This window comes from Dendroctonus ponderosae, unplaced genomic scaffold (genome assembly GCF_020466585.1).
Source record: "Dendroctonus ponderosae isolate FM_Combo_2020 unplaced genomic scaffold, Dpon_F_20191213v2 Dpon_F_20191213_1, whole genome shotgun sequence".
Taxonomy (NCBI): Eukaryota; Metazoa; Arthropoda; class Insecta; order Coleoptera; family Curculionidae; genus Dendroctonus; species Dendroctonus ponderosae.
Genome location: NW_026017110.1, coordinates 52181699 through 52209460, shown reverse-complemented (window position 1 = coordinate 52209460; position 27762 = coordinate 52181699). Strand labels below are relative to the sequence as shown.

Genomic DNA, 27762 nt, shown 5'->3' with positions numbered 1-27762 from the left:
TAAACGTGAAAAACTTTCGTTGGACGAATTTTCTTGTAAACTTCATATTTACTGAGATATCGCACTTTGACGCACTAATGAGCAACCCTGTATATGTATATATATATATAATTGATTGGATATCTAGATTTAAGGGCATGCTGTGAATGAATATGTTTTCATTATTTTAGGTAGTAAACCAAGACACGATCCCACGCATAAAAACAATCGAAAACACAAAACCATCTTCCTCCATCTGATCCACCATGTCATTTTCCCAAGCAAAACAAAAGAAAAAAATCGAAAAAACTTTTTGACCAGATGCAAGAATCTTGCCCTCATACCAAAATTTATACGGACAAACTGATGATGGTGGCGGAAAACACCGAAACGTTTTTGTGACATTTTAAATGGTAAACAATAAAATTGACTGGAACCCAGCAATTTCTTTTGAATTATCTCTTAGCATGGAGAGACTAGAAATTTTATTTTAATATTTAAAATTCGACAAATTTTAACGTGTGACCAAAGAAAATAATTTGTGTACCGGCCATGTGTTTTGGATTGTTTTTGTGCTGCCGTGGAATCGTGTCTTAAGTAATTCATTATCAGTAACCCTGAGGAAGGCAGCAGAGCACTGTCGAGACGTTGGAAAATAAAGAAGTTTAACATTTTGGATATGGGTGGACATCTAGCTTAAACCCAAATTTCCCAATTAGGACGACATCCCCAAGAATTTATGAATTAACAATATAAATACACATCGTCCAAGAAACTTATTAATAAAACAAATATTATATATTAATATTTAAGTTTTTATGTCAATATGTATTTACTTTAAATATCTCCAACTGTCTTATATTCAGTTCACCCAGCAAACTGTTATTGAAAAGAAACATTTATTTTGCCCAAGTTTTTCAACTTGGTTTGGTTGAAGTTCGTAAAGCAAAAATACAGAAAGGGAGAATAGACATTTTTCTTTTTCCCTTGGGTAATTAATCAGAATGGATTTAAGGCAACAACATTTTATCAATTTCGATAATTAATTTTGACAATTTTCTTTTATTTTGCAAGAAAATAAGCTCTTAACGTCTATATATATTTGTGTACATTAATCATTGAGCGGATGTTTAATGTTGACAATCGTATTTTTTCATCGAAAACCTTGTTGATTGAAAAATTGAAACATCATTAGTACTCACCGTGCCGTACATGAAAAATGCACCCAAGGCTATTACGCGTAACAGTACTGGACTTGCAGCACGAACAACCTGAAACAAAATAATAATAATTGGAAATCTTGAATAATGGACATTCATATAATTCAAATAAGTTTCCTCGTACTCATAGAATTTTGGTTAATGTGTAGGATCATACATATATTTATTAGAAATGGAAATGAATGTGTCTGGACCTAATGTTGGGTCATAGATAGATATTGTGTATTTACTTCTGATAATTGCATTTTGAACTGTCTAAAGTATATCAGACATTTGGAATATATGAACAACTTTACATGTTAAGTTCTCGAAAGCTACATACAATCAGTCTCGAATGATGGATTTGAAATTGAATAACATTTAACTGTTAATTCACCTTTCTGTTGATTTATCAAAAGCAGCTAGATATATTCAGAATTTTCGAATGCTGTATGCCAGCGGCGGATCTAGGAGTTTCTTGAGGGGGGCGGGGCGCAGTAATAAAGAAATAATATTAAATTCAATCAAACAAGTTTTTGTAAATAAGTGTGTATGTATGTATAAAAAGGCCAAGCGCTCTAGACAATTACGTCATCATCAGGGGCACTAAAAAATAACAAGCAAAGCAACAGTAAGTAACCTGGAGGATATTACACAGACAAAAACAAATGAACAGGAAACAAAACTTACTTGTCAAATCAAAATTGAACAGCGAACTACCTCCAGAGCACCGAACCGAACATGTGAAGCAATAGTCATAAACGGTCCAAAGGGTTAACATTGTAAAAGACTTCTTGTAATATTAAATTGTATGTTAAATAATGACAAGTTTAAGCTCCCGTGTATGCGTCATGTTGAGAATGAGTTTTGTTTTCAGCAATATCATTTATAGAATAAATAATATTTCAGAATAACTCTTTTGTAAAAGTTTATTTCAAGTCATTTCTTTTATCAGATGACACGTTTTGCTTCTGTCTTCCGAAATTGGGTTTTCATTAAAACTCCGTTACGTGTAAAATTTCTCCATATTGAGAAAGATCTAGTCACTTGGGCGCTGGTCATACAATAGTGCTGTTTTAAAATAATATAATAAGTAATGAGACTTTTGTGCATTGCTCAGTATCATCGTGCTCAAAGCGGCTACTTTTGCAAATTTGAACCTTTATCATAGCAACCATTACCTCACAGGCATCTCGATTATGTCAAAGATTGAAGTGGTGGACATGTAACAGTAAATGCGAAAAGGGCTCTATTAACGAAGATGGTTCAGTAATTCTGAACACATTGATAACACTGTATAAGCAAACATAAAATTAATTATACTTAGTCCGATTTACGGTGGAATCAACTTATTAAACCTTTTAACTAAGCGCGACTGATATAAATGCATCTATGTGATATGTAACTCTGAACAGAAGTTAATCGTAGTGACATTTATACGCTAACAGTGAGTTTTGTTATGTTTGATCTACTTATCTAATAATTAATCGATGTAATTAACATGAATAAATATAGTTTTGTGACAATAGAGCGGAAACGGCTGACTCTTTTTCTTTCAATGCCCCGAGTCTTGCAGTTATTCTCACTTTAAGTACTCCTCCTTACTGTTTTTAAAAGCTCGGAGGGAAATACTATGCTCCAATACATCTTTTATATTAAAAATAACTGATTTATTGATTTTTAGCTGAATTATTAGTAATTTCTGTTATTGAATAGTTAGCTCATTTTCAGAAATGTGAAACTACCGAAACCCGACTCTATGTCAATCATGAGTTATGTGGCCAGTTCCCATGGATTCCGCTGTATCAGCAGCTAAGGAATACCGCCAATCATCATTTTACAAAGAAGCCTCATGTTTTGCTTATAACATTGAATTAATGTTAAAGTTAGTCAGAGTACAACCACGCTTAAGCAAATTTGTAACATTTTTAGTAATAAAAGTAGTTTTTAAAAACGGTTTGTCATTCTTCAAACAGTTAACTCATGTAATAATATGCCATTAACCTGTAATAACATTTTACTTTACTTACAGAAGAATTAAACATTACAACGTTTAAATTCAAGCACATTTTCCGGCAGCTTTTTATATCAAATTTTCCTAAAATGCACAAGTGGTAGATAGAACGCCGATAATATTCATTTTTTACTAGTACCTAACTCATCAAACTTACTGAGAATAAAGAAAAGTTATTTGAATTTTTTCCACTACAAATACAATAGCGAATGAGGCAATCGAGTTACAAGAGCATGTTTCTGAAGCAGCAGAAACTTCTATACAACTTTTCTTACGGGTAATAAATTTAATTTTCGAATCTGCTTGAATTATAATATTAAGGAAGTAGTCTAGATTCTCGTAGTAGAGATTTGCTGATGTTCCAAATTATGTTCCATACAACTTTCCAGTTTGAGGATTTTTCGATTTGGCAACAATAGCTATTGCAGGGAGTGTGATATACAAGTTTTTATGCTAGCAAATAAGCTGCTCTCGAGAAATAAATCTGTTTTTAGAGTGAACGTAGATCCATTGAATCGTTTCTTTTGACGCTAAACCAACTTAATGCTTGGATTTTGGGATAGTGTAATTGAATACCATTCCAAAATGGTTCACGGGTAATTTTTAATGGACTTTGAAGTTTAATATTCACGGTGGGTAGCACGTATCTTACAAAGACAGTTAATATTAGTAACAATGTAAGGCTTTAATGATTTACTACACACTACACGTTGATAATCTAATAAGCTTGAAATTGAGTAGATACCGAAATCCATCCTGTGGTTTCTATCCTGTAAACGGCAATTAAGGTTCATTTACTTGTCTTTATAATGGAATTGAGGTATTAAGATGCCAAGGGAACATTCAATCCCTCTCAAAAAGTAATCTCAGCTTTGATACGATAATTGTTTTAGCCCTGAAAACGAACTTTTCAATTTCATTATTGCTATTATCCAAGCAGGACATTAGCCTCATACATTTACATAATAATGGATGTACGAGTTTTTGATGTTGGGTTCCATGCTGAATTAGACAAGGCTAATTCTTGTCGGCTTAACAAACCCTTTCATATGAGTTTTAATTAAAATGTACGGTTTAAATTATAATATCAGGTCGAACATAATAATTTCAATATCTTGGAATATTTTAATTCACCAGTGGTTTTGGTGGACTAAACTTCCATTCCCATCTTTATTAATTTTTAATGGAAACGAAATTATATTAATTAACAATTTAGTAACTCTAACAATCAACAATGATGTTCAGCGTTCGAAATATTTAGTTTAATCTCAAAACAAACGGATTATCTTTGCATTTAAATTATACAATGCTGGTTAAAACACATCCGACGTTAAAATGTGAGTTGAAGTTTTTAAGCTAGGTTTTATCAGTCATTAAGTACCAGCCAAAGATTTAATTTACCTTTATTATTGTAATACTTACTAACGAGATTATTTATGTATTATGTTCATTAAACGTTTAAACTGACACAACATAATCGTGAGTTCTGTCGCGATTCGTTTACTGCATACTTGTAACGCCATATTAGTACAGTTTCATAATAAAAAACCTCAATTTTTAGTTTATTCATAGAGTTGTATTTTGGTACCTAATTTGCACTAAATTTTTAAATTAACACGAAATACATTTTTTTCCTTTTGAAAAGGAAAATATGTAGATGCAATTTGCAAAAGGGATGTGTCATTTCCTAGTTGGGTCACCCATCACATGAAAAATGTAAAATGGATACGTGGTGTGAATGTCGACTTTTCAGCTTGCGAATTTCTTGCTAAAGAAATGGCCCCACCTTTACGAAGAGATACGTAATTTATTTTTTTTCTATGTCGTTTAATAAAAATTAATTAATAAACACTTCTAAATAAAAGAAATGTGGGTAAAATTATCGGCTTAATTTGATTTTGCTGCTGGTTATTATAATTATAGCTTAGAAAGTCTCATATTTGCAAACTACCTAACCTGATTACTAGCGGTTTCTAATACCAGATTTGCGAGATTAAGCGGTTGCAATCAGCAATGTCACCAGTCTGAGCAGTTTACTGGGGATGTACGACCGCAATTGGAACTTCTAGAGGATTTCTAGACGACATAGGATAAACAAATAGCAAATGGACAATTGATTTGATTTTATCTTGAAATTAGTGACAATTCTTTAATATGTCACTATTTTTTTTGTAACTGAAATATATTATTAAACATTTCGGTCGGTGAATATCATCAATCCGATTAAACAAACCATTTCCAATTTCTAATTGAGTTACAAGAATATAACAATACAACTCGCTATTAAAAATATATAATTGTGACTGTGTGACATTTTGCTGAATTAATGTTGGCCAGAGTTACATTCCAGACTTCGGTTTCATCAAACAAATTCAAATTTCAATTTTATTGGTTTCTAAAAATAATGAATGTTGTTTGTTGACTTGTTTGATTGTAATAAATGTTTGTTTGGTTACCCTGCGTGGGCTTTGCACTTTTCAATACCAGTAATCTCGTCTTACTTCGTTGTCAATGAAAATACACTTATTCCGAAAATTTGGCTCCTGTTTTATCGATGAAGATACAATCTGAAAGCTGAAATATCTCGGGCGCAAACATCCTAAATAAGATCTGCTGTTCTATTTTGTCAGTTTTAACTTTGTGAAATCTTCAATTCGTTACAGAATACATCACATTCTTAATTAATTGTGAAATATATTTCTACGGTCTGTCAAATATGGTCTAAACTTTTCATTAATTTTGCAGCAACAGCTGCTGGGCTGGTAACAGCTAAGCTGGTACACTATATTCCTCAGTAGCTCATCTCCTCTAATGGGAAACCTGGGGTGCCTATGAAATTGGTTGCACCGATATCCTTAAAGCAGATTGCCTCAACAAAATCAAAGTTCGAAAACCTGTTTTTGCTTTCAGTCAAATTGCATGTTTCATATGCATAATTTTTAGAAAACTTTTGAAAATCTGGAAGCCAGCTTGTATTGCGGTCACAAGATTCCAAAAGTTATGGAATGTTTTCCAACTTGGCGCTAATAAAACGACAACTTGTCAAAGCTTTGTTTGTTTTCACATAAGTATGTATAAGAAAATATCGCAGGAAAATTGGATGTTTTTACCTCAATTCATGTTTTCCTAAAAACTGCCTAATAGTTCAAAATTTACTTCCACTTTTATCTTGCTTGATTATTTCAAGGATAATTGAAGTTACCTTTACCGATCTGACCAGCGCTTGGTATAGGNGGGGGGGCTACGGGGTCTATATCCCCCGGCCTCACGATGTCGGGGGCTCATTAAGATCTAGTATAAAATCAAATAAAAAAATGGGAAGTTACAATGCACTATCGACGCCCGATAGACGTCAAAGGGATTGCAGCTTTTAAAACTGTTGCGACGAGATGGTGATATCGGACCTTTCTTTTATAAAATAGCCTCTGCAGGGATCGTAGCCCCGGGCCCTACCATAGATTAATCCGGCCCTGAATCTGACTTAATTCTTCGTGTGTTTTTTGTATACTATCGGAATAAAACGCAATGTATATTTACACTTACCTTAATATTTTGCCATTTCCACGTGAAGAATAAAATCATAGGCAAGCAGAAAGCGATTATGCAAGACAGAGCTAAAATTGAGCTGCGCATCACCCAATTTAAAGACACGACGCATGGTCGATCGTCAGTGCAGGAATCACAACCTTCTGGACACGCTGCGCATTCAAACATTCCAATGACATCATATTGATTGGAAAGCCCCTGTAATAAAAAGAAATATTTAATCAGAATAGTTAAAATTATTTGACTGGAGCTCATTGTACATTTTTTAGTACATTTTATACATGTTGTAATACCTACTTTTATATATATACATGTTGTAATTCTCATTTATTTTTCTACTGACTCAATGATGAAGATTTTTTAGATTTATTAAATTTTCAAATGTTTTGTTAGTTTAGAAGCTTTATTCATCATTATCACTGTTTGTACTACTGTATATGAACTGTTACTGAATAAAACAAGAAAAACCATTTAGTTGAATCAATGGTAGCAGCGCTATTGATGGGTCGTCAGTGAAATATCACACAAGTCGTAAAGCCGTCTGGAAGCTTCTTGACATATTTCTCAGATACGTCGCTAAATTTCGAAAGAAGTATTTTATAGATCTAATTTAGCTTTTGTCGAACTGTATAGTACAATAAATGAGCAGTTCCGCCTTTAAGAAGTAAAATTGTGAGTTATGAGTAGCTGCTTTGTGTTATAAAAAGGTAATTTGCGGATTACAGACTTCGTGCTCATAAATTAATTGGCTTAATTAATGAAAATTTTTGCGAAAGAAATGATAGACCAGAATATTTACGATGCACTAATTAATTAATTGATTCCATTTAGTATCGCTAGTAAAATGCTGCGTATAAATGCAGTGGATTTTTCATTGTCAGTACGAAAGGTAGTAGATATAAAATTTTTAATGTCACTTAGAATATGGCCCTTGTTTAGGCTTTTAAGAAAAATAATGACTAAGTTGGAAAAAAAAACAATTCACGCCCTATGTACGCAATTAAAATTATCCGTTAAAAGTAGACGATAGCAACAGGGCTGTTTTGAAGTTTTTAAATTAAAATCAATTTTTTTATGCAAAAGACTGTCGAATTGCATTGATGCGTGATGTGTGTATGTGTTTATTTACTGTATTGCTGTTAACCGATCTTTTAAATCCAGTAATCATTTGCAGTGGTTATGCGAGTTGCATTGCAGAAATTGAGCTCCGTTAACAAACCTCCACAGACTTGATAGATGTGTTTAATATGGCAATATGATTTATAACCGGCACCGAGAATTTAACATTAACAGCCGAGCAAATATTGTTTGGCTGAAAGGTGTTTTCGGGACTAATTCAAACGAGTGATGCTCATAATCACTTTAGTGCCGGACTAAAATAATCCTCTTTGAAAGTCGACAATTTCCATGTTAAAATGCTGGCATGCCATTGAATTGATAATTATTTGTTATATACCCGTCGTTTTATAATTTACCTTACTTTCAATTCATTCATGTCCGTAATTCCATTTTGCAGTTTAATTGATTACAAATCTGGGATAGGATTGAATATGAGCGCTGTATGTTTTCTATCTATATCGTCGAGTCGCTTAATTGAAATAAAAACTCATGTAGGTATGTATAAAATTAAATGACGTTTTCCTTTTCTGTTAATGTGCTTTTAAGATTTTTCTGGAACACTCCAAAACGGTTAATTAAAAGTATTGCTTAATATAGATTTTGCAAAATTCAGTTTTTTCCAAATCGACATGGAATATATTAAATTTACTCCCTGTTTAAAGAGAGAAAGAGAATATCTATACATTGAAGCAAAATGTAATAGTTCGAACTTTGATCGATTTTCAGATAATATTCGTTTGCTGTAAAGTTGAACTTCCATTCTATTAAAGTTTGTCCACTGTTTCAAAGTTGAGTATAACTTCCATGAATGAATCATGTCTTAAATTAACTTCTTGGAGATGTGTGCAAACCAATATAAAAATAAATAGAACTGAGTATACAATCGAAGTTGCTGATCGCTATTTTGAAATAACAGTATTGAATACTGTGTTGTAACATGTATTGAATACATACATTTTACCTATAGATGAAAATCAATAATCATAAACGATTTTTGATTATTTTTAGCTTAAAAATACATTCTTATTCACTGATATGTAAAAATCGTGCACGTTTGATATTTTGTTGGCACCAAGAACATATCATTTATTAAAAGGTGAAACCATCTACGAGTTAAGGGATTAAATCATTCAACAAAAATCCTTTCTCAAGAAAAATACGGCTTACAACTATCCACCTGAAAGCACCCTATATATACAGCACAGGCAACATTTTAGTGAATAGCACAGGCAAAATTTTAGTGAACCAGAACTCAGCTTTCAGGCGATCAATTTGGAAACACATTCGAGTATCTTTAGTTTCTTTTGCCATTTACCATTTACATCGTATTTCAATTTGCATTACGCAAAACGTTTCTAATCACAGAGCTATAAGTGGTAGTAAATGAATGGTTGGTCTGACGCTGATTTCTTTATTACCATGACCCTAATGGCGAAGCCTTGTATCGGTAGGTAACACAAAGGCTTCTGGGTAATACGGACCTTTAGTCCGAAAATTTACCACTTCGGGTTTAGTGATTGGTGGAAATCAAATGCTTACCGTGAATCGGACTCAAATAGTCAAAGCCTCCGTCATTTTGCTCTTTGGTTGATTAAACGGTAAATATCCCAATCTCACTGATATTTTCTCTGCTTAAGGAATTCAGGAATTCTCGATTCACATGAAATGTTTACCGAAGCTGAGCTAGCACTTATTGACTGCCTTTCTTGTAAAAGCGATATGAAGACAAAACGCTTGGATCCTTTCATTACGAATCTGAATGCTTAAATAATGATCAAAACTATTAGGAATTGGTTTTACAACTTGTCGTATAGTCGATCTACGTTAATCCTGTGTTTCGCTTTTCTCACGTCTAAAAATATTGAAATATTGATGTATTCGTGTTAGATGGATAATTACATATTGGCCCAATATACAGAACCTAAAATATTTGCTATATATAACCATTTCAAGTGAAATCCCTTATGAAGTCATCTACATTTATTGATACGGGCAATATCTGCAACTATTGACGTTCGCTTGCTGGTTTATTCCTGGTGATAACTTTTCATTTGAGACTCAATTCTAGTTCGTGATCACTTTGTTCTCGTGCTTTGCAATTTATGTATGGCCACTTTGCAAAATCTGCTCAACATTTTACGGAATAAATATTTACGACTATTCTTAAAAAGCCTTATCATATCATTATCAAATAATATTTACGTGTTGCATATTCAAATGCGTGTAATGATTTATATACGTTACAGACCTTATGTGTAAAATCGGCAGTATATAAAATGACTAGTGCGTATATAAACGGACTGAAGATATATATATATATATATGTCATGTAGATAGAGAATAATGGATATTGGTTTCTCAAATAACATAGTTTTTTGCATAACTTTTATTTAGATTCCTTAAAGCACCATCTGGTAGTGACGTGTTACCATGAATTCAGTGAAATAAAAGTAGAATACCAGTGAAATACAATAATTTGCTGAATGAACCATTTTAACAATTAATTATAACGAATCACCTAGACACACGAACAGTCAATACTTTTTATTTGGCTAATGCTTTCTTAACTGAATCATACCAAACAAGCACTATTTTAAACTAATTCCCACTGAACGCTTTCGTTTTACTAGTGAGATTGAATTTTATGAAGCAGACTATTTTATTTTGTCAACCGTCAGCTTAACGAAAGCTTGCTCTTTGCCCTTTTTAATATCAGAGTAAGTTTATTTTCTCATAAGACAGTTAGATGAGCAAAAAGTAAAACGAACCTTTATTAAAATGACCACAAATTATTAACTACTTTTCCAAGTTGTCGGTTTTGCAGAGCAACGCGAAAGCAAACATTGAAAGGGCGTAACAAATTAGACCAATCAAAGTCCAACTAATCCCCAGTAAATGTGAGTTTTTGTTACTAAAAGCTGTAATCTCAGTGAATGTAGCAAATTGCTTTTTCGTTCAGATAACTTCAGTTGGCTTATAGCTGATTTGACCGATTCCAAATGACATTTGTATGGGGTTATTAAACTCCATCCCCAAACTCTACGCAAAGTCTTCTTTAAACGTGAAATGAAAGGGTTACAAGTTCTTGGCCATTATATGACTATAAGTTGATATTTTAGAGATATTATTATCATTAAGACTTGTTTGGTCCAAGAGGAAATTTAGAGATGTATTTGTAGCTTATGAAATATGTGAATCTTTCAAGTAAGCGCTTAAAAAATATATAATACGCCTGTATTGTCCATAGATGCAAAAAAGCCGAACCATTAAGCTTCAATGTGAATTGGTTAGTGAGATAAAAGCAATAAAATCAAACGTAATATTAAGCTGTGTAGATCGGACGTCTGTTGGGTAGCGCGAATTGTTATTGCAAGCTGTAGGCGGTAGGAATTTGAATAATATGCTTCAGTTGCTTTTTCCATAGTAGTATATTTGCTGTTGTAAATTTAAGATACAATATAACATTTTTTTCAAGTTCAAGTTGCATTAATAGCAATGCATTAATGCATTTCATTGCAATTGAATACAATTGCAATGAAATGCATCTAATTTATGAACTCGATTTTAAGCTTCACGTTTAATATCGCATAAGGTATTAAAAGTCCAGCAACTTTTAACTCGGAATTAATAACAAAAGTTTGTAATTTTCAATTTTTCCTTGCTTTTAAAACTCTTTTTAAGGTTTTATGTTTAACAGCTTCGGAAAAATAAAGCAAAGAAAAGTGTACAGCTTTCGTTTCAAATTATGGAGCAATCAGTGACGATAGCATTTTGATCACTTTCTGGCTAAAAACTAGAAAACTTTATAATCTTGTTGAAAGTAGATGAGTATAAAGTTTAGTTCTTATGAACATTCGACTAGTTTTTACGCTAATCTTAACTTTTATGTGCTTTCAAAATGTCTTTAAAAGAAAGCTGCAAATGAGATAAAGCTGAAAACTAAGGAACAGCGGATTTACAAATGGTTTAATATGATAGGGCAAATTGTGTTTCGTAACAACTGAAACTGGCTAGTTCCACTGAAAATGATTTTCGTAGGCCTTCCAGTGAGATTTGGTATTAATTAAAAAAATACTTGTCATTGAATAATGACATCCTAAAATTAGATGTTCATAATAGGCATTATGCACTACAATTGTCAAGTAAATATCTTTTGCGTTCGGTCAATCTGGAGATTGCAATTTTCACAGGGTTAATTTTACACTACCATTGGATTACAATTTTCAAACACTTATACGTATTTGGATACAAACACCTAAATATTAATGAGGATAAAACTAATTTTATATGCATGTAATTTATAGTTTTACGACTTTTTGAGATAAATTAGGTTTTTATTAAAAATTTTCTCATCATTTTGTAGCATCTGGTCGCTGATTTCTTTCGAAGATGTACCTTGGGTTCAGACCTTGTCAGAATTTGAAAAATCTCGAGGATTAATTGCTGAAAATTTACAAAAGTGTTTACAACATTTTCATCGGGTGAGAGTGGGAAGTAAAAGAAGTAAAAGGAAGATTTCACATGACATAAACGCAAGATGCATCTTAGTAAATGGATCAGATAGCTTCAAATGTTCCATTTTACTATAATGTTGATTTGTTGATATAGCAAGTGAATATCAGGTATTTTTTATTTGTTTGGCTCATAGTACAAAGAGCAATTATCTATAGCAACACACTAGGATTGGAAGACATATAAATAAACTTAAAATCCATAAAGCGTTATAAAATTGATAAGATTTAAATTATTAAACCCGTCTGTTTTATTGGATATTCATAGAAGTTCGGAAGGAGATTATAATTTCTCAAAATGGCACTGATTTTTTTGAAATTCGAAACCGGAAGTTAACAGGCCGCCCATGAGACATGGCGATGCTAGCTTATATTATGAGTGAATATGAGCAATATAAGTAAACAGCGGAACAAACCGAAATCTGAAATCAAATGTAATTATCGAAATAAAACAAAAGCTGTTTGTGTTGAACATTAATGTTAAAACTGGAAGGCTATTTCCACCTCTGTTACGAATAAAAAAAATTCTCTTATTAGATTTAAGAAATTCAGAACTTCAATCGAAAATAAATATAATTATATTTTCAAAAGAGCGACCAGAATCTAATATTTCACTGGTTAACTTGAATTATTATTTTCAACGGGAATTATCGATCAGTCAGTGGCCCGTGATCCAAATAATTTTTTTTGTCTTGTGGCCTTTTTTCACACTAAATCACGCACTAATGCAAGTTTACTGAAAACTTGGGTAGAATTAGTTGGCATAAGTTCATAAATATGACGCGTAAAATAACCAATGTCGACTGAGTTGTGCTTGGTTAAGCAGAGTTAGCTAATTTTTGTCAGACTCCCAGTAAAGAATCTATCGGAATTTACCATAAACATTTCTTATAAGATGAAATATTGAGTTAATTCAGTCGGATAAGTGTTGCATAATTTAGTTTGCTCGTTATCGCTTAAATCCCATTTCTGAAAACATTAAGTTGCAGTAGCAGTATAAATTCTCTATGGCCGTAATACATCACGAGTCGCTAAACTGTTTGCGACACTAGGTGAACATAAATATAACTCTCGCAATGGTCGAATTACATTTTGCTACAGCAAGTGTTAATTACATTCTCCCTTGAATGTAGCCATCCTTTCCGAAAATTAACTATGTTGGTTAGCAGTTTGAAAATTTCTCAGTAAAGTTTCGTTGGCTTACTGGTGAAATTTTAGGGCACTTGGACCACAAGGGTCAGTAACGTGACTGTATATTTTTCCAAATTTTTTAAAGGCTAAGCTTTCAGATGCCGAATATAGCATTAGCAGATACTGGCCTTAAATACCTCTTACATTAGTTACCAATTTTCAGCAGCAACGCATACTTCAAAGTTTCATCAGAGATTAGTTGATTAGTCTACTAATCTCTGGTTTCATCTTTCACTTTGATTACATTCTAAAATTCGTTATATATGAGTTATGTCACATGCTTTGATATAATGCGGATATACGTCCTAATTTGGCTGGGAAAAGCTTTCATCCATGAGTTGATCAATTTTGGCGCAGTTTCCCAATATTACATTCACTATAGAATGCCTACGCATTTTGGATATGTTTCATCCCTATTAAACCTGATGATCATTAATTTATATTGGAAAGTTGAAAATATTAAGCCCTTAACATGCTTAAAAAGAAAATGCTTAAAATGAAAATATTATCCCATAAATCTGACATTTGTTCGTTCTTTTTTGTGCTTATTCTATTGCGTCTTCCACAGAAATGAAAACATCAAGTAAGAATTAAAATGAATAAGCGTAAGGAAACTTAGAATGTCTTTTCATCGCATGATGCTGCCAAAATTAATTTCACTTAAAATTGAAGTTTTTTGAAATTGAGCTTTTTATGAAATGCGCAATGTTTTAATTATACCTATACAGGGCGTCCAAGAAAAGCATGCATTGCATGGGGATCTCCGAAACCGTAAGAGATACGAAGTCGGTTAAATTGGGAAAAAGTTGCGCAATCAGAAAGCTTGGAGATAGATAATTATCTATAACATGGCGTTTTCAGATAACAAGAATTTCTTGGATTTTTCGGATTTTAGTTTTTTATCATTTTTCAAGTTATTTCGAATCATATCAAAAAACAAAATATACTTTCGCATTGCACCTCTTCAAGCTCTACAAGTTGGGTTCGTTGAAAATGTATTATAACGTTTAGTTTCTTTGAAACAATCATCAACTTTTGTTGCACAACGCCCCAATTCCCAAAGGTTTGGCAGACATCTGCATCGATTCTGATACTTTTGTTAGATTTCATGCTTCTGCTGGGATTTTCCAAAGTTGACAATAAAAAATTACAAAAAACTACTATTTGTGACTACAGAAATAAATGTAAAATTTAATTTTAAGTCCACTTTTATTAACATTGTGTACGTTCCTCTAAAGCCGTTTATGAGTTATTGACATTTTTTGGAAGAAATATTACTGTTTTCTAATCAAGTCGGCTATTGAAGTAATTCGTAAATTTGAATTTTTGATCAGAAATCGTAATGCAGGAATTTTTTGATTGTTAACTTTGAAACACCGCAACAGACGAATAACAAAAGTGTCAGAATCAATGCAAAATGTCAGTCAAACTTTTGAAAATTGAATAGAAAAAGCGGAATGGTTCAGGAGTTATAATTTGTCAAATAAACCTCTGCATCCCAGTTTTTTTGCAATACATGTGACGTATGTCAAAATCTATGCCAGATAAGTGTTGGCAAATGGATGTTTTAAACTCAAAATTTAATGCTGAATACAAATATGAAATGAAAATAGGGACTTTCCATTTAAAAAAGTCAAGGTATTCTCGATTTTCGATGTTTCCGAAAACGTAGCCATTTTGAAAAAAAACTGTATTTAGACTTGCAGCAGCCGATTATGGCTACCTACCAATTTTAATTTCAACCTAAAACATTTTTTTTGTATGATTATAATAAACAATACACATATAACTCGTTTTGCTTTTAGTTTAGTTAGGGTTTAGGCTCTGTTAAAAATTTTGTTCTTTAAAAGGGTTCCGTCACTAAAAAAGTTTGAGAACTGCTGGTCTAGTCAATGTGAAGATTGAACGTAAATGACACTCAGATTGACTAACGCATTCAGCAATTTGCAGATTGCCTCAAATACCGTAGTCAATTTGCAGATTGCCCAAAATAGCAGCGATTTTGCAAAGTGCCTAGCGAGTTAGTCAGTTTGCAGAATGCCTAGGCATTTCACATAGGTATTGCCCGTAGCATATATCTACATATTGCTCATACCAGTGCATATATTTCCACGTTTGCAAGTAAAATCTACCCTTAACTAAAAATGAAAAGAAAAGTTTCAAACTTATAACGTAAATATGAAATTTGAAAATAGCCTACAATTTAAACTTTTTCTTTGTAAACTAAGCTTTTAATAAAACTTTTGTAAAATTTGTCGCTAATTTGCAATTTCAGTGAAAAGATGAATTGAGGTTTCGTACGTTTATTTAACTGCCACATGCGTTCGACGAACTGCATATTAAAGTTTTAATTGAAGTGTCTATAATGCAAAATTCAACTTAACTTTGACTGCTGACTCGTAAGTGATTTTGAAAGGCAGAATTATTTAAAAAATCTAAGTTATCGTTACCGTAATTAATTAATGTTGAGCGCGGTTGTTTAACAGTTAGGTAGTATTAGAGTGACGAGTACATAGACATAGTATATAATGTAAAATATCTCAATTAATCTCTTAACTACTTTTTTAAATTACAAAGCAATTTAATGAATCGTGGAAAATGTATTGAAAATAATACATACAGCATTGACTGTTTCGTTAGATCTGAAGAATGAAGTTCTACATGCAGGCCAAAAATTAAATCTCATAAAAGAAAAATTAACTCGAAAATTTATTGATATAATGAAAAATGTTCTGCATTTTCTGTGATCGACTTGGAAACATACATTAAAATTTGTGTATAAAATTAATTAATTGCAATCCAACGAACGCAGATTTTTGTCATGTATTATTGTCGTTAAAGTTGACAAATAATAATGTTTTTCGAACTAGGGTAGGAAAGTTTTATTTTAAGATAATTGTTGTGATAGGGAATTAATTCTTATCAGGGACTGATTTCAACAAAATTAGTTTTGTTGAACAGGAATAAATGAAAGTGTTATAACCTTTTTTACTATGTGCGATGGGCAGAGTGCAAGTAATTGAACAATATTCTTCAATGTATTTTCGTATACATGTTGATGAAAAACGCAGTTGAAGACTATACAGTTGAATACTGTTAGTAAAATAAATTACAGATTATTTAAAATGCCCTTGTGTGGTTTTGTGTGTGTACCCTGTGTTATTTTCATGATAAAAAATGACATTCCCAACGAAACAAGCTATTTGCTTCATAGAAGTATTTTTTTAGCACTTTTAAACAGATTTTAAAGCTGAATCTCGTAGTTGCGTTCAGAATATTTTAACCCATTCTTGTATTATTTTGCATAGTAAATAGTAAATACGGTTTTGTATGCATAAACCTGCATACATTACTTCACCCTGGAGCTACTTAGGCAAATTGATCTTGACAAATGTAGTTTATTTCCGGTAAAATAAGGGTTAGACTGCTTGCCAAGATACCATGGGAGGGCGGAATCACCTTGATAGTTTATCTGAGTACAAATTTGTTTATTTAACTTGAACCCACGTGAGAATTGTATGCAGCGAGCGAAGCTATATGCAGTATTGAAGTATTTTACAGCAAGGCTGTTGATCTATACTATTAATTATTTGGAACTACTCGATAAATCATACTTATTATTTTCAAATACGTTTTTTGAATATTTCATTGTCACCATTCCCTCTAATTTTATTAAATAATGCTGTGCATTATTCTTGAGACCGTTTTTATTTTTGTTCCGCATTAGGGTTACATAAAAAGTACTTAGACCATGAATGTGTATAATTTATTTTGTGGAGTGATTCGAAAATATTATCAGACGACGACAATAACTTGATCTTATGATAATGGTGTAGGCTTTACATTCTTTATAAAAATGGAAAAAGCTCTTGTGGAAATAGGACACGAAATTGCGAAGATATTATGACAAAAAAGGGTCAGGGCTTGAATAAACTGGTTTAGGTAGATGGGTATTAAGCCTAAACGGCCTAATCAAACGAATACACGTCTCCAAATTACATCGTTTAACCATTGAATCATTTCCTTCATCATTTAGCCACCGAGCTGGTGGGAGTAATAGTAAATTTTCATTATTTTCGGCCATGGTAAATATGCGAAAACCTACTGGAACATTTTAATTGTGGAAAAAAAATTAAACGACAAGCTTGTATAACTTTTAAACACAAGGTGGGAAATAATGGAGCTGTCTGAAGAGCTATTTTCAAACATTATAATTAATTTAGCATAAGATTTTAATGTTTTCAGAACCTATTAATACTGGAAATAATCGTTCACTTTTATAAAGATATTAATGATACTCTTTCTCTTGACAATTTAAAGCATAAAAGTCCGTATTTTCAGCTTTAATGGCGATAGTTAAATCCAGCTAATTGAAACTGTGCCCAGTTTTTCGGAAATGGACCATTATTATGATTGATTGTTATGTCTTTTTAAAAACCGAAATTTGGTATTTGAACTTCAGCCGAGAAACTATTATTTATGTCCACCAAACTCTCACTTTATTTCCACTGCATTTACGTAATCATTCAGATTGATGTTATTGCTGCTTAAGATTATGCACAGCTGCTGGCACCCTTTGTTAAAAATGAAACAATGGGAACTTCTGAATAGCAATATTAAAGTTAAAAATATACTTATTTAAAGCATATTGTGTGAAAATAAATAGTTGCAAGGCAGTTTAAGTTGCACAAGCTATTTAGAGTTTTGCTACAGCTGTGGCTTTACGTTCACTCGGGCGATATTTTATTTTATTACACCGATATTACCGAAGCACTTGCAGGCAAATTTACCTGCTATGAAAACAGTTTATTTGGATAAGCCACAATACATACACATTTATATAGTCTAGGATTTTCATATCTTAATGAATGTTCTAAAAGTACATCATCAATAATTATCTATAAATTATGGTGCACCCCACTGAGAAAAAAATTAGATAGGGAAATTTCGTCAACTGTTTGCCTATATTCGTTTAACTACTTTACTTTTAGATGAGTTTTATTACTTCAGGTCATTTTCACATAGTTCAATAACCGCAGAAGCCAAGCAGTACATTTAATTTATTTTACTTCCGTGAAACAACAGGAATATATTGTAAATACTGATTTGTGTTTCCAGTGAAACAGTTTTCGATTATTTACATATTTTCCAACAATAAACAAGAAAAAATATGCCATCTAGGAAAAGCTCCATCGAACAGAAAGCTAATTAGTTTACTGCATGTGTGTTTTCTACTTAATGATTCTCTGAGGCTGCTCTTTGATTATCGCCTTTATAATTAAGCTTTAGCCTCGCTATACACTCCAGGATTTATGGGAAGAGTGGATTAACAAGGAAAACGTGAACTGGGAGAAATTTTGTCTACTCTTTTAGGGCAATTCACTTTAAGAAGTTATATTTTATCGGATTAATATTGAAAAATGGCTGATTTTTTCAATTTGTCGTAACACATTTTAGGGTCCGACGTCCCAATTCATTTACTTTATTCGTTCCATCCATCATTTCAAAACGGTCATATTAAAAATATGTCTGAGTAAGTTATTTGTTGACTTATTGATGCTCGTAATCAATCAGCATTTTCATCGATATCAATTATTTCTCGCCTTCAACAGTGGACTGGCCAATTAATGATTTATCCGTTATCTCGCAAATTTTGGGATAATAAGTAATACAAATCACGTAAAGTTGGCTAAAATACAAAATAAGTTATTGCACTTATGAGTTACCAATCAATCCATAGCCTCTGATTCTTATTGCGTTAACTATTCGGTTCACCAATTGTATTTATTATGTTGTCTTTCCAGTCAGGTATGAAAATTATGAAAATACCAGTGTACGTTACAAATATTAAATACTCCCTAGTATATATTGTTTTAGTCTACTTTCTTTCAGTTTTAAGTTCAAATTCTGGGCCAAAAGGCTACTGTCCGTGAAAGACCAACCTAGCATGAACTAAATGCAAGAAAAATGGGCAGTTAATCAACGCTAGACTTTCCTACACTATGCCTGGCTTAATCGTTTTTGTTCTAGCCAAGTAAATCTATCTTTCTGAAAAGGGTGCAAGGTTAAAAGTTTTAAAACATTTAAGCTTAAGTACTTGCAAAAGGCAAACCTGATTATTAGCATGACAAAAGTATTTTTTGAACATATAATAGTTTACAGAACAGAATATTCCTGTTAGTAAGCAAAATAATGTAGAATTAATTTAATTACTCAATTTGTAAAATGCTAATTTAAGTCTAAGTGTGTCGAAAGCTTCCCACCTCTCTATTCTTCGTATAAAAAATCGGGCCACTTATTATCACTTCGTAATAGAGGGCATGAGGAAATCCTGTCTTTTCCAAAGGCATAAACTTTTGAAGCGGATAATTTTCCTCATCCATATAGAGCTTATTTATAATAGTTTAGCTCCCAGACACATTTGACCGTTATATTTGCAAATATAAATTAAGTAAATGAAAATAAATCTAGCCTATAGTTGTTTAAAATAGAACACCCACCTTTCAATTTAGTAAATATACCGTTCAGTTAAATCACATTTTCACAGCTCGATAGTGCTGCAATGTCTTCTTAACAATAGGTAAATTGCGTCAAATTGAAGCTTAAACAGATTGTTCTACCGTCTTGCAAATAGATGGGACTCTGTTTATTTCTAATTACATCTGTAAATAAGGTTGCATAGACGAAGAACACTTAGTAAATAGAGCTTTTTTTGTAGTAAGACAAGAATAAATGGTATATTTCACAGGCCAGGCAAATATCTTTTTTAGAAATACGAGATTAGAAAAGTATAAGTTTAATATTATAAAGTTTAATTCGCTTGAAAAAACGAATGAGTAAAAACTATTATACATTATTTGAACCTACGAAACTGTTGACTTAGTGTGTAGTACCATAATTGAAACATTCTTTTGTCTCTATACACATGTGAATTGAATTTATCATTGAATTTGAAAAAAAATTGTTAAAGTAAAAATAGATTACCTACTTCATTTCTTCTTTTATTTCAGTTCTTTAATAGCTTCAGTTCTCATCTTCTTTCAGACATAAGGGCTCTACAGAAAATACCCCAAATGTTTCTATAAGAATTTTCTTTTGTTGCATGATTACATTCGGTCACTGCCTATAAAATCGAACATGACATATTTCAAACAATTAATAAAAACAAATGTTGTAGCCAGGTATTGCAAAGGTATGTATTAACAAAAATGAGATTAGCAACTACACATGTTGCTCCTAATTTCACAATCACAATAGCTGAATTTAGAAGCAGCATGATTACTAACTAGGAATTTTCCGTCTGCAGAAAATTGATACTATTTAACTTGCATTAGCATATTATCGGCTTCAACATTAAGAAATAACTCAATATAAAACTAACGAATTCAAAGAAACTGCTTATATAAAATCCCACAGATTATGAATAATTAAATCGTACTATGCTAAAGTTAGAACAACAAAACGATGACCAGCATTAAAATCTTGACGGAATGGAATATAGCCCCAAGTAATATGGATTATGGCGATCTTTTCGACTTGAAGGCATAAACGCAAATCTGCGCCTATAAAGTTCTTTTCGAGCAGCAGCTGATATCATTGGGAATATGTTCAGGCCGCCTCTAATCCAGTAAACTCGAGCTATTTAGTATTCACGAATTTAAGCTAATCAATGGCAATACTTACAAACCAAAAGGCTCAAGAACAATATTGTTGCTTGCAAAATCTGTTAGCAACAGCGTGGGTAACAAGTTGAAAATGATGAACAGCAAATTTTTAACTGCAATTTTTACAAAACTAAATACTTGCCCCACCTTGGCACAAATAAAGAACATTATAATGCCTAGTTTGGCTGAAAATTTCAGCCTTCCGGCTCAGACAACGACGGAGCTATGAATTTTCGTCAGAACGCCCAATTTTCCGGGTTTTCCTCAATTTCTCAGTTATACAACATAATTATATAACATAATTATCCGATTGCGGCATTTGACCTCTTATTTTGTAGATATTTTTATTCGTACAAATCATCTCGTCGGGTCATTCCGACTGCTGGTTTCAAAGTTATAAAGAAAAAATCTAAAAAATCGCGTTTTTTGCAATAAATTGTTAATAACTAACATAGGCCTGAGGAAATGTGAGTGAAAAACACATACTTAGCTGCTCATTATCTTTTGTATCATCGCAAAATTGGTTTGCTACTAGACTTTATGTCACGCAAAAATGCTTACAGCCTACCAAAATCTTTTGAAAAAAATACCGTTTTTCTTGGACCAACGTTTTGGCTTTATGTAAGCCATCATCGGAGCAGTGGTTGGTCTTAAAATTAAATAAAAGTTATTTGTCATTAACATAAAATTCAAACGGAACCGAAACAACAGTGAAATTGAATATAAAAGGTAAAGGTCAAACAGACATATCAATTTAACGGCAACACAAGACAAAACAGCTAAAAAAGTTTTAAAAAGTTATAATAAGGGTCAAAAACCAATAGTCACAAAGCAATATTTGGGAAGACAGAGATACGCAATCATACTTAAAGCTACTCACCAATAATTGACTGCATTTCCGCCATGGAATAATGGCCAGAGCATGCTACTAGAGGTATGTCTAATATTGTACTGATTCAACTATTTATTGTGTTTGTATGTGAAAGTGTGAAGAATGACTGGCTGATAAGGAAGTATTAATTCTTTTCTTTTTTTAATTATTTATTTGCTGTTATAAAAAATCCATCATTCCAAGTTTTAACTTTTCGACTATAGTCAATAAGTGGTTCGATGTTCGTACTTCTTAATTTCTCGCAGAATGTTGTTGTAAGCCTCGTTTAACTTTTCGGTGTCCCTTCTAAAATTAACCGAGTTATTGATTTTAATCAAGATGGATCCACTCAAAAGTCTTTTAGATAGTTGCGGTTGACAATTCTTACATTATTGAAGTCAAACTTGTGGTTCTGTATGGTTTGGTGTTCGACCGATGCGCTGGCGTTAAAAATATTGGTATTCGTTGAATCTCTTTTATGTTCAGAGATTCTCTGCTTTAGATATCTACCTGTCTGACTGCAATCAGAGCAAGATATTTTTTAAATTATGTTTGACTTCAATTCAGGTGATGTTATAGTTTTCGTTTTTGTCTAAAACATCTTTTTAAGGGTGTTACAGTTCAACCCAGAGCGACAGACCACCAGCTCTGGGAGTGCATAAAAAAGCATTTCCCAAACCTCACCGAAAAAAAAAGGGTGTTACAGTTATAGAGCGCAATTTTAGTGTTTTCAGATGATATTATTTTGGCGATTCTATTAGGTAATGACCAGTTATTCTTCACACTTTTTACCCAAAAATACAATGAATAACTAAATCAGTGCAATATTACACCTGCCTCTAGTAGTCATGCTCTGGCCATAATGATTAAATGGTGGAAATGCAGTAAATTATTGGTGAGTGCCCTTAATTGTGATTGCGTATCTCTGTCTTGTAAAATATTGTGTTACGGCTATTGTTTTTGACCCTTTTTATAGTCTTTTAATTTTTTTATCTGTTTCACCTTGTGTTGCCGTTAAATTCATATGTCTTCTTGTCCTTTGACTTCTATATTCAACTTCACTGCTATTTCGGTTCCGTTTGAATTTTATATTGATGACAAATAACTTTTATTTCATTTTAAGATTGACCATTTCCCCGATGATGGCTTAAATAAAGCCGAAACGTTAGCCCGAAAAATAATATTTTTTCTGCCATTATCTATTGACCGATCAACCTAGAAAGCAGAAAGCAACAAATATTACTAATTAATTCCAAGGTATTGCTATATTCAACTTTGTTGAATTTGTTCAATTTTAATTACCTAAATGAAAATAAAAGTAGCCTGTAGTTATTTAAAATAGAACATCAATATTTCATTTCGTAAGATATAGCGTTCAGTTAAATCACATTTTCAGAGCTTGACAATGCTGCAATTTCTTCTTAACAATGAGTAAATTGTGTCAAATTGAAACTTAAATGGTCTTGCGAAGAGATCGGTCTCAGTTTATTTCTAATTACGTATGTAAATAATGCTTTATATTCGAAGAACAGTTTAGCAAAAAGAGCTTTTCTTATAGCAAGATAGACAAAAATAAATGGTGTATTATACAGACCACTATAAATTCTTTGTTAGAAATAACTGGATTACAAAATCGTAAGTCTAATACATGAAAGTTTGATTCGCATGAAAAAGCAAATGAGTTAAAAACATAACATTATTTGATACGAAACTGATAATAAAATTGAAAAACAATGAACAATATTAAAATCTTGGCTGTCTGGGGTATCCACCCAAGTAATATGGATTATGGCGATGGTTTCGGATTGAAGACATCAACGCAAAACTGCGCCCAGAAAGTTTTCTTCGAGCGGCAGCTGATATCATTGGGAATATCTCCAAGCCGCATCTAATCCAGTTAAATCGTTCTATTGAGTATTTGTAAATTTGAGTTAATCGATAGCAATACTTACAAAGCAGATTCAATAGTAATATTGTCGTTTGCAAAATCTGTTATCAACTGCGTTGGTAACAAGTGCAATCTATCTAGGACCATTTGGAGCAGAGCGTAGTAAGTTCGGTAAACTATCATTCCCAACTTAATATGTCTAAAATGTCAATAAGTAGAAATCGACAGTTCAGAATATTTCATAATTTTCCACTTACCCCTCTCTGAAATAATATTTCACTTGATAAGGGACGTCGCTAAAGTAGGTACTCACCAACGAAATACTTGTTGGATCCACGCAAAAGTAACAATTTCCATGGGGATTGCAAGATAGGCAAGGATGATGCTCCATTTTTAGACGGTCGAAAACTTTGAAAGCAGGTTGATAACGCGATTGGGATACTGTAGCTTAAAATGATCAACAAATACAGTTCTCAAAAGTTTCTTAACTTGACGTCTTGAACTTCTCAATGATATAGAGGAAAGCAGTGCTGGAAAACTTTAGCTGTATTGAAGTTCTCTGAGGAATATGCTCTTTCGATTATCAGAATTCAATTCGCCAGGATCTTTTATCGTTCCAGCTGATTATTCATATAATTCGTTAACCTTTAAATTGTGGCATGCGTCATTTTTTAGTTCGAACGCAACTTGCTGGCGTCACTATGATACAGCGCATGGACGTATATCGATGAAACCGAAAGTGAAGCAGGCGCCGTTGCGACATTGAATCCCTCATGGAATATATTTGACATATCAATGTTAGATAAAATATTAAAATCATCCTGTTTAATTGATGAAAATTAAAAATCGTCGCAGGGCACGAATTAGACATTAACGTATATAATTTTTCCCCGAATTGCACACACAAAAATGCAAATATGTACAGGGTGGTTCTCAACTAATGGTACAAAATTCACTGACATATAGTCGAGACAAAAATATTGCGTTCTAAGCAAACTTGTCTTATCTGAAAGTTAATAGTTTTCGAGAAACAGGGTGTCAAAGTGTAAATAAAATTTTAGTTTATTTTTAATAGATTCTTAACCAGTTGTACTATGACCATAAATAAATGTATTTGGGAGTGTTTTAGAACGATTACTTTAAATTTCCGATTACCTAGCTTGTAGAGCATAGAGGGCACTAGCTGCAATAGTCTGGAGCCATTTAAAACATCGGGATTTTTTTTTGTTTTTAAGATATCGAATGTTTTTGACTATATTTCGTTCTATGCGTTTTCGAGATATTTCACATCGAAACCTCCGGTGATGATGTGTGAACTGAAATTCGATCCCTGATCCATTTGGTGTAAGGTAAAACTAGAAGAAATATTTAACTTATACTATTACCTTGAATTTATTGAAAATGCCTCGACTTTTATTGAAGAATGAATAAAGAAGTGAGCGATAATTATGGTGCGTGTTTATGTTCAAGATAATTTTAAATGCTGCACAAGACTTCCAAAACAACTATAATTTTTTGTCAATACTTCAGTCATTCACTAAAATGGTTAAAACGTATTGGAGTCAGAGGAGTTCAGGTTCAACAGTTATTATAAAATAATAATTTTCAAAGTCTTTGCAAAATTTACGACTCTCGAAAACTTTGAGAGCAGGTCGAAAACCCGATTGTTCTCAAAAGTTTCTCAACTTGACGTCTTAATTTTCTCAATGATATAGAGGAAAGCAATGCTGGAAAACTTTAGCTGTATTGAAGTTCTCTGAGCTCTACGCTCTTTTGATTATCACAATTCAATGCGCCAGGCTCTTTTAACGTTCCAGGTGATTAAACATATAAATCATTAACCTTTAAAAATTATGTATGTGGTGCAAGTATCTTTGACATGCGTCATTTTTTAGTTCAAACGGAAGTTGCTGGCGTCACTATGATACGGCGCATGCACGTATAACGTGCGAATGCGAACATGAACCACGCGCTGTTGCGACATTGCAGCCCTTATGGTACATATTGGACATATCAATGTTAGATGAAATAGTAAAATCATACTGTTTCATAAATGACTGAAAATTAGAAATCGTCGTCAGGGCACTAATTAGAATTAGTATATAATTTCTTCTCGATTTGGAATAAACAGAGTAGTCAGAAAATAGCGTATTTAAATTGCTTGCCAATTTTTGAGAGGGATATCTGACACACTTATATTTGGGTGGACTTGTTAGGTGGACACGTTGGGTGGACTTGTATGTTTTTCAATAGATATTCTCTATTATCAGAAAAGCTGCTGAATATTTAGATAGGATAACGGACCTTTTTCGATGTAAAATCTGCATACGAAACTGTTCCAAAGAGAATTTAAGGCAATACGTCGAAGAACAATAAAACGGGAAAATGTTATTTGTCAAGGCTTCTCCGATTCCATTTTATTGGGGTATTTTTTTAATTTGCCACGAGAAACTAATTCCAAGGTATTGCTATTTTTAGATTAAATAACTGTAGGTTATTTAGGTTTATTTCTTTAGCCCTTAAGGGACTTTGGTAGAGTGGCCAGCCTGGAATAGTATAAAGGAAATAAGGGTGTTTAACCGGATGTAATAAAATGTTTTGACGGCGATCGTTTTTCACATGTTGCAGATCCTTACAACATTTAAGGATTTAAATCAAGAAAGGCAAGGAATGCTAATTTTTGCTTTAAAAAAATACACAAAAGATAATTCTTCTTAGTTTAAAGAAATTTATAGTACCACCTCATAATAGAGGCTTTTCCAATCTTTTAATACAGGCTCGTGAATATTTTCACTTTTGAAATTTCCTATGTAGGTATTTGAGATATGGGGATTGAGATATGGAAATAGTAGGTACCTATGGGTGATAATTTGCGGTAGAAGAAATTTTTTATATAGAAATTTAATCAAATTGTAATTCAGATTCAATCTATCAATCTGAAGATTAACATTCAAAATTAACAAAAATCTTACATCTTTGAAATGTCTGTCTTGGCTGCTGACTTCAAGTTTATTATTTGCTTAAAATATACAGACTTTTCTAATTATGTTTAACTTCCTTCACTACGATAAACTCCAATTACTGAGCAAATCTAAATTTCAATTACAGGTATTTTTCAATCCACAGGCGAATTGTGATATTAAATACTCATAGCGCACTAATTAAACATTTTTTCTTCTCTTCCTCGGCTTTGATATTTGGGATAGATATTACGTTAAAGTGCTTTTCGCTTTTATTAACGAGAATAAAGTGCTTTCAAAAACTTTGTTAATTCAAATGCAAGATCCCGATCGAACTTTAATCATAAAGTTGATGCACGGCGTTTAAATTAATTTATTTTAATTAAACTGGCAAGAGATCGGTTAGCGATTAGAATTTTTGCCTGCTTAAAGTCATTGACTTATAAATTAAGTTCATTTTAAAAGAAAACCTGAAAAAGCTGTCTAACGGTCAAACTTTTAAGCGAGAAAATGTACAACATATATCTGGAATGATCGAAAATACGCGGTTGTAATTAAATATATGCTTAAGAAAATGTAGACAACGATTTTGCCTGAAAATCAGAAAAAGCAAGCATATCATCTATTAGTCGATATGATTAATTGTCAACTATTAGATAAATCTTTGTATACGCAGTTATTAAATAAAGTAACAAATCTGATTAAGTTGCATATTTCCCTCGTATGATAATCTGTCCGTTTGAAGTGTGCAATTATCGAAAAATTACAGCAGTAATTGCACAGTGTGCAATTATCACTCAACGATAATTGCATTGTTTAC

The 27762-nt window shown here is 32.4% G+C and overlaps 1 protein-coding gene and 2 long non-coding RNA genes across 3 annotated transcripts in view; all 3 read right to left on the bottom strand.

Annotated features, from left to right (window-relative positions):
- LOC109533890 (probable G-protein coupled receptor 158) overlaps positions 1–27762 on the bottom strand; it is a 173633-nt gene that overhangs the window by 36311 nt on the left and 109560 nt on the right. Inside the window, exons 5-6 of the mRNA XM_048670154.1 lie at positions 6736–6936; positions 1182–1250 (exon numbers count right to left, since the gene is read on the bottom strand). Coding sequence (XP_048526111.1) covers positions 1182–1250; positions 6736–6936 — 270 coding nt within the window. The remainder of the gene's footprint in view (positions 1–1181; positions 1251–6735; positions 6937–27762) is intronic.
- Positions 20734–22192, bottom strand: LOC125505757. Its single transcript, XR_007282378.1, has 2 exons — positions 22104–22192; positions 20734–21872 (listed from the first exon to the last, which is right to left on the bottom strand). It is a non-coding gene; the product is annotated as an uncharacterized LOC125505757 (long non-coding RNA).
- LOC125505759 lies at positions 23595–24191 on the bottom strand. Its single transcript, XR_007282380.1, has 2 exons — positions 24047–24191; positions 23595–23982 (listed from the first exon to the last, which is right to left on the bottom strand). It is a non-coding gene; the product is annotated as an uncharacterized LOC125505759 (long non-coding RNA).